Source organism: Lygodium microphyllum, chromosome 13, assembly GCF_053477565.2.
Source record: "Lygodium microphyllum isolate KBCC chromosome 13, Lygodium_microphyllum_v1.1.10, whole genome shotgun sequence".
Lineage (NCBI taxonomy): Eukaryota > Viridiplantae > Streptophyta > Polypodiopsida > Schizaeales > Lygodiaceae > Lygodium > Lygodium microphyllum.
In genome coordinates, this window is record NC_141147.1 from 76,264,965 (window position 1) to 76,281,729 (window position 16,765).

Below are 16,765 nucleotides of genomic sequence, written 5' to 3' on the forward strand. Positions count from 1 at the left end.
TCCTCCTAGAGCTCGAGAGGCGCCGAACTACACTACTGCAAGATAGGAGGCAAGCTCACCCAGAGGGACACACACAGAGAGTAGTGACAAACTTCTTCTACAGAGCCGACCCTACTCACACTACCAGCCTAACAGAGATAGAGCCACCCTGCCAGACACCTTACAGGACACACCGTGGAGTCACATTGGATAGAGCCATTTCCCTTCATCGAGCACGACGACCCCGTCTACTAGGACCATGTCCAAGGAGGCCACACCACAGTCGGATTAGAGCCATTATCACGAGACACCAAAGACTCACCACCATGCATTACCAGTGAAGTAGCTAGGGACCGCATCATAGCTGAGATCATGTGCAGATCTTGAGATCAACTACATCCCATAGTCTCCACCACACTTTTGTACATGGTTCTATAAAATCCGGTTCTCCTTTCCTTTCCTTTTCTTTTCTATTGATGGAACAACACTACACATGGTTCAACCCTAGTATAGTCCCATCGTATAGTTATTTTCAGTATTGTTTCATAGGCCACCCACTTATTTGTAATGCTATCTTTACCTTACTGATGAGATGACATTAGACATAGATGTACTCTGGATTTTGTCTCATAGGCCACATTGGCCTTATGTAGACGTTAATATATCTTTCTTTCTTTTTTCGTAAAAGGTAATTGTATTAATTACGAAAAAGTACAGGTTTACATGATTACAAGATACACGATGGCTCTACTCCATCGTGTGTAAAGAACACACTGTCTCTCTACAATAACCAGGCGACCTAAGTGTTACAAAGTCATGGCAAAGACACAGAGGAAATTGCCATATGCTAGGGACGTAAGTCCTCCCGAGAGAGCATATCAGAGTGTCGGAGAAGATCCATCTGCCAATACAAGAGACCCTTAAGCCTAGCAATATGCCGCTGAACATTATAGGCAGAATAAAAAAGAAAAGCATTCCGAATGGTCCAGCTATGCCAACAGCCCTAATATCGAAGAAAGTGAAACACGATCTTCATATGTGGCTGTGCCAGTGTGGGATATTTGGGCTGCACAAAAACCCAATCAAACGGGCGTAGCGAGAAGCCAATCACCGCTCGCCAAACGGCTGACAAGAATGACCAGATTTTCTTAGCAATGGGGCAAGAAATAAATCGGTGACGGGCAAATTCCACACTGGTGGTGCAAAAGAAACAGTTGCCGTTGGAGATTCAATGCTTGGAAAGAGCTAAAGCAAGCGGAAGACCACCAATCAACACCCTCCAAAGAAAGACCTTATATTTGAAGGGTGTCTTGTTCAACCAGCCCTCCATCACAGTTGCCCTCCACCATGACCGGGATTTCTGCAATCCCCATAGAGTATTAGCTTTAGTAACCAGCCATTGATGATCTTTAATCAGAAGATGATACACCTGGTTAGCTCAAGCCTTATCTAAAAGCAGCCTGCCTGCAAAGTCCCAATCCTGCCAAGGACAATCCGAAGCAGAGGCAGGAAAGGGTTGTCTACTCTGGAGCACCATCAAAAGCTGTTCCCATAAATGCCTGTAACCACGAGGGATCCTGAAAAGCCTCCTGGCTGTACGAAAGGATATCAACACATTGCGACTGGTAAGGGTGGCATCCGCGACTGAAGTTAAGCCCAAACGTGCCATGCGGTTGAATTTTGGTCGAAGCTCATGTTTACCTTCCCACGAAAGTAACCGCGATACTGCCAACAATTCCAATTGAAAAGAATTAGTAGCCAAGTGATCCTCAGCTGGATGCCACTGAGCCTTCCGGAGGACCAGTCTCCAGAAACATACCCAGTCATTGCCATGGGAATCCAAACCCGAAACCTGTTGTTTACCTTTATCCAAACCTTGAGGTGGCTGGGTGGCATCCTGCAACAGAGCATCACACACCATATATCTTCCATGGGCAGCGGAACATGCTCAGCTTCTGAAGTGTGGTGCTTCTTTGGGCATTCGGCCATAAAATCCCCAAATTTTCCACAGGAAAAGCAATGTCCTGCAAAGTTGCCCCATTTCAAACGGAAGTGTAAAGGATGCATGCCAGAGCAATTAAGACGTAACCAAGCAGGCCTTTTCCTAGCAGTGTCCCATAACATACATAAACGGTTGCGATTCACGGCCCCCTAGGCTTGGGGGGACCAGAACAGTGCCCACAGCGGCCATGGCATCCTTTAACAGTGGCCAATAGACAGCCGGACAGTTTTCCACTTCAACCCACACAGGGCATTCACGTTGCAGCAAGCGCTGAAAATCTGCCATTGGGCACCATGGCACAACATGGACCAAACGGCGATCAAAGAACAAAGGCAGTTTGGACAGGAGAGCAGTACGGTGCGCCTCACATTTCAGCAGCACCTCAAAAAAGCCTCGGGGCCCAACAAAAACCTCTTCAACACATTCCCCTTGAAGCAGACTGTGCAGCCACTGGCGAATACAGAAAAGCTGTGGGATCCTGCCAGTGAAGAAGAATATCACAGCGCGTTCATAGAACACTGAAAAGGAGCACAAGACATTTTTCGGGTCCACAGTGGCTTCCAGAACATCTTCAGTTGCAAAGTCAGAAAAGACTTCCTGATTATGTTGAACATAATCGCCAAGCAAAGTGTTGGCAAAATCCAGCAAATGCTCCCAGTCAACATCCTGAGAGTCCACAGAATCAGAAGCAACCTGAGCATAGGAACGATCCTGACCATCCATTGTCTCTTCCGAAGTATGCTTGGTGCGTTTGCCCGCAGGCTGGAAGTCAGGACCAGGGGGCATCTCTTCTGTGCACGGAACCATATCCTCTAGTTCCTCGGTGTCAGAATCCGGACCAAGAGCGGCCATCGTTTGGTCTATAAAAGCCAGATCCAGACCAGCCATATTGTACCACTGCGTATGCCGGTCAGAGGCCGAGTGAAGAGCTCCCGGGAGGCAGAAACGTACAGGCCTCTCTCTCTCTCTGTCAGGCAAAGCAGGCCCTGCACTGGACGAGCGGCTTCAGTCGTGGCCTATCCCAACAACGCCAGTGATAGGGCACAACCCTGAAAGTGCAGGTGCAAGAGGGCGAACCACAGGGCCGGCAGACAACGGCAGGGCTGGACAGTCGACGGAGCAGGGCAGGGATGAGGCGACGTTCAACAGGGCCCGCAGTGCAAGCGGACGGGCGCGAAGCAGGGCGGACAGGCGCGAACCAGGGCAGACGGGCGCAAACGGGCGCGGACCAGGGCAGACAGGTCCGAACGGGCGCGAAAAGGCGCAGACAGGTCAGGCAACGGAGGCGATGGCGGGCCAAACGGGCCAGACGACCGACGATAGGTCGTGCGACGGGCCAGACGGGCGCAGAAGCAACGGGCCGACAGGTCAGACGACCGTCGGCAGAGCGGCACGAGCAGGCAGCACCATCTCTCTAGGGTTCAGAGCTCCTCTCTCTCTCTCTCTCTCTCTCTCTCTCTCTCTCTCTCTCTGTGCAAAGTAATTGCATTAGTAATTAATTACAGCAAAAGTACAAGAGTACAAGAGTCACAAAAATCTAAAGAGACCGCAGAATAACGAAGGAAACTACTGTATGCCAGGAGAGCAATTCCTCCCGACAGAGAAGGTCTGCATGCTGAACAGGATCCAATTGCCAGTGGAGAAGACCTTTCAATCCAGCAACGTGAGACTGTACACCAGAACTGGAATTGAAAATGAAGGAATTCCTCATAATTCAGTCATGCCAACATCCCCAGAATCTGAGAAAGTGGAACATTATCTTCATGTGCGGTTGTGCAGGAGTACGAAATTTCACCTTGCCAAACACCCAATCAGAGGGATACATAAGAGTTCCCACCTCTTTTCACCAAAGAGACCAGATCTTTCTGGCCAATGGATAGGAGATAAGCCTGTGCCGGGAAGACTACACACTGGTAGTGCAAAAGAAGCATGTGCCATCAGAAATATGCCTTCTACAGAGGGCCAAAGCAAGACCCTTCGTCCTCTCTATCTATTTTCTCCATCCCCCCCCCCCCTCCCCTTCTCTCTCTCTCTCTCTCTCAGAAGTTCATTTTACCATTTTTCTTGTTGTCATGACTACTAGCCTTGTAAATCTTGATATCGTTCTATATAGCACACCTAGAAACAAGTTATTGTGTTAGAGTCCTTGCCTCATACTCTTGTATTGTGATATTTTGAGTGCTTATGTGCAGATATGCACATTAGCATATTTGTCACATAATGCATCAGCATAGAATTATACTCAAGCATGCTGTGATTTACAGGTCAGTTCACACTTTCCTTCATTATTTTACAAAATGCACCAAGTAAGAGGCACGCCTTCTTGAATTTCCAAGAAGAGATAGAGTTGGGAAGACCTGAAAGAGTATATCATTAACATCAGCATCTACCATTCATTATATTGAAAAATTTTCTGCAAATGCCTAGAACCAATTATTCTTCACACTTGAAACAATTCTAGAAGAATGGATTTCAGTTGAACTGGAGGACTACTGAAGGAGAAGAGGCAGAATCTCTGTTTACAAGGGTTTACATGCTACCAAGTGCACTGGCACGTTAAGTTACACTACATCTAAAAAATTAGCACTCTCTTTTTGGCCAGTCTCTCTTCATTTGCACCAGCTTGTGTTTATAAAAAGAAGAAGCAAAAGTTCGCACAAAGAAGTGTGCTTATGCGCAAGGATGTGATAAAGTGGCACCACCAAATCACCAATCCAATTCTCAAAATGAATTTTTTGAAAGGGAACTTGAAACTAAGAATTGAATCCAGGAAACCTCTCAGCTTACCCATCCGGTAGCCATGATAGGATCTGAGAATTGACAAAGCCAGCGCACCATTACTGTTCCTACAGCCATACTTTGAGCAGCCAAAAGCATCCACCACTCTCCACTGTCCCAAATGCTCCAATTATTTTGTTGCAACTCAGAATCTAAATGAGTTGAGTTTGATAAATGGATTAGCCCATGCCCTTCTATCAAGTCCTTTAAAACTTGCACAGGAACCTGCACAACAGGATAGATTCGTATTAGTTTCATCTGAAGGCGGAACAAAACTCAACTGGCTCCCACCCTCTCTTCCTCCTCCCCTCACCTGAATGTTTGACACAATCAACCCCTCCTTCCCTCCCTCCAAGAAATACATACAGGTAAACTGATGTTATACAGCTGGGTGCAAGGCAGAAATAGAGAAGGAAGATTTGCACGAGAAAGTGCTGGATGGGCTCCCTATGAACAAAAGATAAAACCACCTTGGCCAGGGTAATCAAGAAGACCAATACATTAGAAGGGAGATGATAGAATTTGTTAAAATTGAGATCCATCACAGGTGCCCAGTTAACTAATCAATCTTTTTTTTTTTTCAACCAGACTTTCGAGACTGACAAGGTAGATCAGCCAAGTGCTGCAGGAACTTCATATGGAATTTTGCTATAAACAGGGGGCAACAATAAAACCACGCATAGTCTATAAATATCATTTGTAACATAAGCTTCTTGATGCTATTTTATAGGGTGCAGCAATACAAACATATATAGACTATACAAATCATCTGTAACATAAGTTCCTCAATTTTGGAAGCTGCATTGCATCAAGATGTTAAAGAAGCACATATATAAGATCCATTCAATCAACCAGTGTCCTTTAAGACTGGCAAGTGAGTCAGTCAACTCCATCCGACTCTTTAACTATCCAGGTTTTTCGGTTATCTCTATCAATCCTGGTCCTTATTTGCAGCTTGTTGCCTCTACAAGCTTGCCATCCACTTCATCATTTTTGTTGCAACCTAATATCACATTTGGCCTGCCAGCTTTGTTTTTGTCATCATCAGCACCCAAGAATTGCCCTATTATGTAAACTCCAGTCCATGTCGCATGGTTCACATTCTAGCTGAAAACCTCAAATGCATACATTGGAATGAAGACTGAGAATGGAAAGAGAGTTATGCCAATTTCTTGGGCACAGTTACACTTCTGGGGTGCTGAAGGAATGTGTCATACTCCGACAGATTCCAACAGCAAACAGGAAGCACCAGTTAATGCAAAAGGCTCTGTTTTGATAATGCCCAGCAGCAGCACCTCTAGGACAGTAACAAGTGGTGCAAAGATTCACTTTTACTGTCACTTCTGGATGTCCCTTGAATCAGATCATAGAAGTATCTCCACCAGGTGTGATGGTGAAGCAGGGCTGTATTTTGATGCAGAAGCCATAAGGGGATCATCCATGTGTGTCAAGGCAAAAGAATATAAGCGCAGCTGCCACACATCACAACAGAAGGCCTTTGGAAAAGTTGAATCAGCTGCTATCCTTGCATTTACAGTGGGTATAGCAGATCGGGGGTAAATATCAAGGCAGCAGCAACAATTTCCTCACTCTGGGGGCAGTCATCAGGTAAGCTAATGGAACACAAGCATCAGCAAGTTGGGCAATGAGGGCCAATGACAGACTGCCAGGGAAAGAGATAGAATGAAGGATGAAAATGGCCTGCTTATCCCCTTTGATAGAATGTTTTCAGCCAGTTGTCCTACCCAAAATGAAGTAATTGATTTAATTCTTTATATTAGATACTTTTGGGATTGTTAGAGATGTGGATAATTTTGGCCACTCAAATTTAGCCGATATGTGACTTAGTGTTAGGTAGCTTAATACCCGCTCTCAGGCCCAAAAAGGGAGCCCGAGGGGATGAGAAGCAAAGCACTTTGCTATTGATTTTTTTGTCCATTTCCTTTTTCTTCATTTGTGTCATGCTTTTCTTAAGTTCAGACAAAGGGAACCATGGTGCAAAACCCTCCCAATGGTGTTGGTAATGATGCCATGTGTACAGTGCCTACTTGGGAAGACAGTGTGATCAAGATAGCCCACAAATCTCCGCTCAGTCAAGTCAAAAGAATACATGCTTACAAAATGCATGGGTTTTCAGCTGGAAGGCTGCCCAATTGGCTTTTCACCCTTCCAAAAGTCAAAACTACAAAAATGCAATGCTAATACGAGGGAGAAGAATGCTTGTGCAATGGTCTTTCACTTTAGCAATGCCCAAATTCACAGCTTTTATTGATGAGTTTGCTTTTGGTGCATCACCATCTCACACTCCAAAACCACCCATCCTATACCCTCTTCTTCCTACCATTTCATCTTTTGTTAAACCTCTTCACAATCCTTCCCTTCGTTTGTCTTCTGCACCTATGCATTCAAGGGTTCCTTTCCTTTAGGTGCACAATCCATAGGTATCATCCCTATCTTTCAGCCAGGTGCTTCAAGTACTACAATGGTAGGAGTTCGACTCCTAAACTATGAATTCTATGGAGCCTGTGAAGAAAACTATCAAAGATAGCATAACACAAAGCAATTGTTGCAAGGCCTTGTCAAGACATATACAATGGAGAATAAGAAACTCAAAATACATTGTTGTGAAAACCAGTTTCACTTAAGAAATACATATACAATGGAAAAAAATAATCTCAAAATTACATTGTTATGATAACCAGTTTCATTTAAGAATTTTTTATGAGTGTTCTTTCTTTCGTGAATATGACCAAATGTGTTTTGCATAAAAGATGTGGGATATGTATGTAGACTTCCAACTCAACCTACTCATTATGTAATGCAGCTTCATGCTATGGCCAAGTCAACAACACTTCAGCTAAGATCTAGTCAATGGCTTCTGTTTTCGCATGCAAATTGAACAAAAGAGGTGTTCATGCATACTTTTTCATAGTTATATCAGCTGTCAGTTACAGCTTACACCATCTCATGCCTAGGCCTGATAGGTAACCCAAGTGAGAAGAAAGAACCTCCAGCAAAAGAAGACCGATGACACCTGTTGCAAGCCCCACAATCCCTAGCACTCCAATGGCTTCCCCAAACAAGAGAGATGCTAACACAGCCACTGTGAGTGGTTGAGAGTCAATAATCACCTGCCAAGATAAAGGACAAGAAAGTGTTAAATAGGTGAGGCACACAAATTAACATGGTACATCCACCTCTAAGAGATTTGCAAGGACATGTGCCATGTGATAGACCTATTAAGCGGTACAAATGGTTAAAACACTTTGTTTCTTAGAAGAGAAAACACAAACATTTCTACTTTATGCATTCTAAGTACCAAAACAATGTGTCTACTTCTCAAAATTCTCTTTAAGCACCTAGTAACCAACCTAGAGAGGAAATCTCGTTTTAAAGATATCCCAACCAAAGCAATCGTGCGCATTTTTTAAAAGAGCCACTTAATTGCTGAGAACATTCTGGAAAGTTACATTACAACCATTAGTACTTCAAGAACATACAAATGACATCTTGAGATTTGTGAATTTCAAGTTTGATACAAATACAAAATATTCTTAAATTACAATCAATAGTAACTTCTAACAACAACCAAATCAACCGAGTCATTAACCGTTCCAAATTCTAATACTAAAAAAAGAAGATCCTCTGACAAATGTATTAGATTAAGATATCTAGATCCATGCCCATCAAGTTCTTATTGTGGAATGACTTCATGTCAAAGATGTAATGACACCCATGAAAGCCACTAATGTTTGGGATGAGATCTTCATGAAGAATCCACTAGACAAAAGTTTTATATTTTGAGCATGGTGTAGCAAAGAAGCCTATCGATGACACTATTACATTCTTAGGCATCCAAGATGAGTGCTTGCAACATTGGCCACACTGACCATGGTGTTCTTCTCCAGCCTGTCACCAACGTACCATGTCATCACCAGCACCTGTGTTTGCTGTCCAGCCTGCCATGACAGCATTTGCATCCTGCATTTTGCAGTTTCCTGCAGTCGACAAGCTGCCACATCATCACAGCAGGCTGTGTTTTCAGATTTGCTGCCATACTCATCAGTCTGACACTCTTCCAAGCTGTCCAGCTGATCCAAACTTTGTTGATCTGTGTTTGCTACTATTAAACACATTCGGAGGCTGTCTGCTGCATTTCAGGGTCCATCAGAGAATGACACACTCTCTAGCTCATACTCTCTACCCTAGTCTTGGAGACATGGGAGTTCAAGGTTCAATATTGACTGCATTAAGCATTGTATTTCTTCATTATTCATTCACTCTTCAATGTTGATTGTCTCTGAGTTACCCTAACTCTACTAAGTTCTTTTATCAATCCATGCTTTGTTGTACAATTGTGATTATTGTTGGAGGTAAAGGCGCTTATGCCTACACTACCCTGTATTTACTTCACACACCCTAACCACATAGTTGTACACTCCAAGTGGCGGGTGTAACCAGCCTTCCTCCTCGGATAGGGTGGTAAATAACCTAAGTAAGCACTATTTACAGCAATTAACAAAGTCACAAAACTGAAAAGTACACTTTACCATATAATCTTGGACATTGAACACCCTGTTGGCCCCAAAACAGGTACCCCTTTCGGTATTTATTTAACTTAATTGAAGAAGAAGTTGATGTACAATGGGTTTCTCCCAATCCCTTTCGGTATTCCAACTCCCCTTGTTCAAAATGACCAACAAGTCTTTAATCTGATTTGCCCCTTCATTCGGGCAATCAATTGGCCTTCACCCGCTTTGATGGAGATGGAAAATGCCCCAAATTCAATTATATGCTGGTCCCTCCACTTGAATAGGCCAAAAACAGCTTCAGCCTTGCTGAATCCAAGTTTTGGAGCTTCCAATTTCTGGCACGCTTCCTGAGGTTGCTATGGAGAAATTTGAAATTTCTCAACCTCTGGTGATCTCAATGCTACAATCTTTGGAGCAAGGCTGCAGAAAGTCTGGGAGATAAGAGAGAATGCTCAGAGAGAAAATTCAAATTTTCTTCACGAAGATCTGAAGAAAATCTGTTATTTACTACTACTGCCATATCTCAACAGCTTGTAGATGGAAAGAATTGAAGAAAATCAGTCATTTACGCTACTACCCTGTCTCAACAGCCTGTAGATGCTGTCACCTACTATTGATTGGTCTTCTCCTACCCCTGGCTGCCTCAGAAGGTCCTCCAATGGCTGCAAATCAGACCAGCAGCATCTCCTCCCTCTCTTGCAAGCTGAAAACACTAAAAATGCCTCTCTCTAGCCTCTAAAGACGTTTTTCAATCTTGCATGGGCATTTTTGACAAATGGCAGCCTTCCCAAACGGTTTTTCCAGCATTATCCATAATTAAATATTAATTGTCAATCTTTAAATATTGAAAATTAGTCTAATAATCATTTCGAAGCCCTAAAAAATAATCTAGCTGGCCAATAATTAAATTGGCTAGGCAACTTCCATTCCCGAGTGTCTCTGCACCATCTTTGACCATCATATTTGTGTTAGGTATCATTAAACGCCACTTCTCTAGTGTCACCAACTGACACTTATGGCCAAATGAATGACCTAGGCACCAAATACCACTAAGTACCTATGCGACATAACTCATAGCAACTTTTGCCTTCGACATTCCGTGATTTCCTCGGATCCTAGGCTCGTAAATTTACTCTAACCCCAATTACAACTCACATGTGCAACATTTACTTAATCATGTGATTAAAAATTAATCCATATATTAAGTGAGGTTTAAAAAATACATGCTCTTCCCCTTAAAATCCTTGCAATCGTCCACGATTGCATTGCCAAATGCATCAAAAGCAAAATAGTGGATTGAAATTTCCATAAGGAATCATAGTTAACACAACATTGTACATTGTTGCTCAACCATTCCATATGCCCAACACATGCTGAAAATTACCAGCCAATCATAACATACCATAAGACTCACAAAGAATCTTATAAAGAAAACATTGCCAGATTATCATGTGACATGTCTATTTCTCATGAGCTCAACTCATCTGGCAAAACCAAACCATAGCATAGCATAACCAAGCATAAACCATGGCTAAAATATCAATGGCATCATAACATATGTTGTTATCCATGAAACTAGATGTAAACCATTAAAAATTGAGCATAATCTAATCATAAACTGATCACTTGCCAATTTGAGAACTGATCACAAATTGCTGCTGCAAATGTGACCCAAAGTGATCACACACCCATTGCAAAAACTGACCAGCAATCAATGCAAAAACTGATGCAAAACTAATCAAAAAAGTAACCATAAACGGTTCTCAAGCTGATCAAAAACTGAGCTAAAACTCATCAGAATTTGTCTCAAAATTGAGGCAAAATTCATACCAAATTGATCATAAGCTGATGCAAAAGTATAGTTCTAGTGCCCGTGTGAAACTCATACTCATCTACATACATCTCATAGTGACTAGTACACTAAGTAGTGACCTCATGGCAAACATACTGTCAGCGCAATACCTTGGATGCATGCTGAATACATCCGAGATTCACTACATACGAGAGTTGTCCATAACTGGAGGAGGGGAAGTGCTACCTCCCCCTTGAGTATCAAGCAATACTCCGGACTCTTGCTCTGCTGAACCTGACGGAGCCCGAACTAAAGTCAGCTCTAACTGAAAGGTATCTAGGTAAAGCTGCAACAATTCAGAATGGTCTAGCAAGTCATCCTCTTCCATCCATTTGGCATCCATTGATGAATAATTCTGAAATTTCACCAAGTATCTCTTGGAAACTTTACCTTTGACATTTCTTTCCTTATGTGCCAAAATCTGCTCAGGTACCAAAATCTCATCTAGCTCCTCAACCTCAAGTTGAACCTCAGCAGACATATCCTCTGGCACATCATCATGAAAAGGCCTCAACAAACTAACATGAAAGGCATTGGGTATCCGCCAATATGGAGGTAATTTCAGCCAATATGCCACATCGCTGATCTTCTCCAGCACCTAGAAGGGCCCATAGTATCTCATACTCAACTTCGGATGCAATCTTTCTCTTCTTGTCATCTTCTTCAGCCTTGCCTTTTCAAAATGCAGCAATACATAAACACCCTTTGCAAACTGCAAAGCACGTATGTGGCGATCAGCTGTCCTTTTTTGCCTTTCTTGCAATCTCTAAAGTGCATATTTTATCTTTGCATAGGCTCCATCGAAAGTTTTTCACATAACAATCAACCTCAAAGATCTTATCCTTAGTTTGCTGAATAGGTGGTACCTTATTGCTACCCTCAACCACCTCAAATGGAGCTTTGCCCATGGAACTATGCACTGTGTTGTTGTAAGCAAGCTTAACCAAGGGCAAATACTGCTCCCACTGTGTCTTGTGGTCTGAAACATAGCACCTCAAAAGATCTAACACTGTGGAATTAGCTTTCTCAAATTGACCATCTGTCTGCAGATGGAAGGATGATGAGAATTTCAACGTGGTATCCATATTCTCAAACAAGCCCTTCCAAAATAAACTGGTCATCCAAGGGTCTCGATGATCGACTCTGACATACCATGATACTTGAAGATGTGCTGCAAAAACAATCGTGTCATATGATCAACATTTATTTTCTTCCTCACCAAAATGAAATGGGCTTGTTTGCTAAACCTGCAAATGATAGTCCATATCCCATCATTCCCTGTAGGTGTCTTAGGAAGCTAAAAAATAAAGCCCATTGCAATGCTCTGCCAAGGCCTATTTGGAATAGGCAAGGGCTGCAACAAACCCGACATCTTTTGTCTATCATGCTTTACCTTCTAGCATACGATGCATGTCTTAACAAACTGTTCTACATCATGCCTCAAAGCTAGCCAATAAAAGAAATGCTCCATTGCCTTGACCATGGCATCAATACCTCTATGTCTTGCATACAGAGAAGCATGACTTTCAGTGATAACTCTAGGCCTTAACTGCTTTATGACACACAGTCGTCTATGCATCATCAGAAATCCATCTCTTAGCACAAAGTGTCCATGCCTTTGGCCATTGCAAAGCTTAAACATTAGCAAAGTCCGAATCGGCAACATATTGCTCTTTCATGGCATCCAACTCAGTGTGATAAACCATGCTGACAACTGAAACTTATGGCTTATATGACAGTGCATTAGCCACAACATTCTTTTTACCATCAATATGTACAATCTGAAAAGGAAACATAGAGAGAAAACTTACCCATCTCGTATGCTTCTCTGACAACTTTGTCTGCATCAGAAAGTACCTCAAAGTTTGATGGTTTGTCTGCACTGTAAAATCAGTCCCTTACAAATAATGTTTCCACGTAGACAGTGCATGAATTACAACCAAGAGCTCTTTCTCATAGACCTACAAATTCTTTTCTGCACCATAGAGAATTCAACTCTCATAAGCCACAACTCGACCGTCTTGCATAAAAACAGCCCCAATGTTGTTACCACATGCATCACATTGAACTATGAATGACTCCCTTAGATCGACCAACACAAGCACAAGATTTAAAGTCATCTTTTCCTTCAACTTTTCATATGCTGAAATTTCTATTATTATCCATCTAAATGGCACATCCTTCTTCTACAAGGCATGCAATGGAGATGTAATTTCAGCAAACCCACGTACATACTTCCTGTAGTAAGAACATAAACCCAAGAAGCTGCGGATCTCATGCACATTCCTCAAAGGTGGCCATGATCGTATTGCTTCAACCCTTGCAGGGTCCATGCGAATACCATCAATCGATACAATATGCCCCAAAAAGTGGATTTCATGCAAGAAGAATTCACTTTTCTTATCATTGATAACTAGCCTATGGTCACGTAATTCATTGAACACAATGTCCAAGTGTTTTCTATGCTCTGCCTCATTCTTTGAATAGACAATCATGTCATCAAAGAAAGTACCCACAAATCCTCTATGTGGCCTGAAGATACGATCCATCATCCGATTAAAAGTGACAGGAGTATTTGTAAGTCCAAAAGGCATAACAAGAAACTCATACAATCCAAAAGATGTCCTAAAAGCTGTCTTAGGCACATCTTTGGGTCTAATGTATATCTGATAATACCCACTTTTCAAATCTATACGGCTAAATATACTGCCCCTTGCAATCTATCCATAACATCATCGATCTAAGGAATCGGAAAGATTATTTATTATAATCTTGTTCAGAGCGCGATAGTCAATGCACATACACCATTAACCATCCTTTTTTTGCACCAAAAGCACTAGAGGACAGAAAGGGGATGAGTTGGGCTGAATCAATTCTTTTTCTAACAGCTCATTTACCTGAGTCATAATCTCCTCCTATTGGGTTGCACTGACTCTATAGAGTGGCTTATTAGGTGGACTACTTCCAAGGATAAGATCTATGCCATGATCTTCTGGCCTTTCCAGCGATAACTGCTCTAGAAGTGACTGAGAAAAGCAATCAACATACATTTTCAGAAATAACATGCGATCCTTCTCTAACTTAGACATGTTCCCAACATTCTCACTATAATCTTTATCCTTAGTAAAAAGCAAATACGTTGAAAGATGATTTTCATTACTTTAGAAATGGCAGCTGCAAATACAACATGAACAAATTCACCTTTCAACTTTACATCAAGTGTAAGTATATTTTCCTTATACTGAATAGTGATCTTTTTTGCACGAGAATCAATCACTGCATGCATACGGTGACACCATGGCATACCAAGCAATACATCACAACCCTCAAGTGGAGCAATAAAGAACTCTTTGTTGTCCACATATCCTTGTATATGCAATTGAAGCTTTCCAATGAACGGTGTGATGGGCTTTGCATGGCCTTTACATGCCATTCCAAGTTCTCTCGTAGGTCCCATCTCATCCTCTCTGATGCCTAGATAGGCGGCCATGTCAACAGAGATGAAGTTGGCTCGTGCACCATTATCAAAGAAAATCAATGTATGCTGATCCCTAATTTTTCCCCATGCTTTGCACAACTCAGTAGCATCATCATTGGGCTAATCATTAACAACATCAAGCAACAATCCCACTGATGTTTTGGGCTTCTTTCGTTTAGAATCTCCCTGATTTTTCGATTTTCCAACTTGCTGCCTATTGGGACAGTCCCTTGCAATATGACCCTCCTATTCACAAATAAAACATTTATTTGCAGCCATCAATTCCCTACGTTGTGCCAATGTTTTCGAGCCCTTTCTTTGTTGTTTTAGTCTCTTTTCAAGCTAATTTTTAGATTTGTCCCTTTTCTCAGTCTTAAACAACTTTTTATTCGGCTTCTCCCCACTCTCTAGGAAGACCAAATCCTTCCCACACAACAAAGCATCGACCGTAGCAACAATCTCTATAAGCTGAGACATGCTAGACACGGTGGATTTAATGCAAAAATCCTTGATTCCTTTGGGCAGCCCACAAACATATTTTTCCACTTGCTTGTGAAGGGGTACGGGACGATAAGAAGTAATAGGCAACAATGCATCCAAAAATTTCTTATTATATTGCTCCAAATTCTTACATTCCTTAGCATCCACCTTATTCCAACCTGTCATGATGTCCACCTCAAATGTACTTGTCAACCAATTCGATGCAAACATTTGCTTGAATTATACCCACGTTGATAGTGCTCTACCTTGCATCAAAAGAGTGGACCACCACTTCTCTTTCAAGAAAGTGGCTGCCTTTCAAAACTTTGAGAACTCCGTGAAGTTCCCCCCTGAATAGGCTACATCAAATTGCAGAATGAAAGTCAAAGTTTTCAGCCTATCTTGTATACCGCTGAAGGACTCAAACTTCGCTCCTTTTCCACCCTCATCATAGTCTTTTGCTGCCCCTTTGGGTGTCAAGTTGTCATACACTGGTTGTTGCAAAAAGGGTGCATTTGCTGAATTTACATCAAAATCAATACCAAATGGAGCATTTGCATAACCAACATTCATTCCTTGAGCCCCATAAGCATTTGGGGGTGCAAATGCAATACCAAACATGCTACATTGTGCCCCAAGCATCAAGCCAATGCTGCCATACATAGGGTTTTGCATATTTCCAGTCATACGCGAAAACATTGGGCCTTGCGCACCATGCATTGGTTGTTGCATACCATAGGAATTTGTGCCATGCATTCCCGTATGCGGTCCTTGTCCAACCATAGCATGAAAAATCGTACTTCCACCAAAATATCCTAGCTGCCCCATCATAGCATACATGCCCGGCTGTCCAAAATCCATTGGATTGGCACTTTCGTAATGGCCTTACAATTGCATTCCTTGCCCCGTAGGTACCAACTATTTTATTTCATTAGCATCTTTGGGAGCTTCAAATAAAGGGTTTGGTATTATCTTCGGTTCATCTTGTTGTCCCGAAGGTGTAGAAGACGTCTTCTTCTTCTTGCCTTTGCTGTCTTTCTTTTTGAAGCATTCAAAAATCGGGTCAATTGAGGATCCTTTGCCAATTCAACAAAGAGATTTGCTACCGTCCTCATCCAATTCTTGAACTGGTCATCAAATTTCTCTTCACTTTGCTGGTTATCAACCTCCTTATGCCTTGAAGGCCGTGCATCTTGCCCAACAGCAACATTTGCAGCTTGTTGTCCATGGTCTGAGCCTTGTCCAAGGTCAAGCATTGCATTTCCTTCATTCCCATGTGAATATTCATACTGAGAGGCATCATCATTGCTTGAGTCCATCTCACTATATGAAGACATATTGTTGTAATTTCTCAGCTGAGAGTAAAAATCTGCACTAGCACAAAGCTTTTGCTTGCAATCAGGTGCCTTGGGCCCACCAAATCAAGGGATTGAGTGGTATCCCGGCAATGGAACCATGTAATCAGCCTTCCTCCTTGGATAGGGTGATAAATAACCTAATTAAGCACTATTTACAACAATTAACAAATTCACAAAACTGAAAAGTACACTTTACCATATAATCTTGGACATTGAACACCTGTTGGCCCCAAAACTAGCACCCCTTTCGGTATTTATTTAACGTTAATTGAAGAAGAAGTTGATGTACAATGGGATTCTCCCAAT

The 16,765-nt window shown here is 42.3% G+C and overlaps 1 protein-coding gene across 2 annotated transcripts in view; it reads right to left on the reverse strand.

The window, feature by feature from the left end:
• Positions 1 to 16,765, reverse strand: part of LOC148026793 (nodulin MtN21 /EamA-like transporter family protein) — a 47,887-nt gene that overhangs the window by 8,786 nt on the left and 22,336 nt on the right. For both annotated transcript variants that reach the window (XR_015692903.1, XM_087691321.1), the window contains exons 3-4: positions 7,768 to 7,890; positions 4,769 to 4,984 (exon numbers count right to left, since the gene is read on the reverse strand). Coding sequence is in view for 1 of the 2 variants with exons in the window: in XM_087691321.1 (XP_087547447.1) it covers positions 4,769 to 4,984; positions 7,768 to 7,890 (339 nt within the window). In the remaining variant the exon portion in view is untranslated. The remainder of the gene's footprint in view (positions 1 to 4,768; positions 4,985 to 7,767; positions 7,891 to 16,765) is intronic.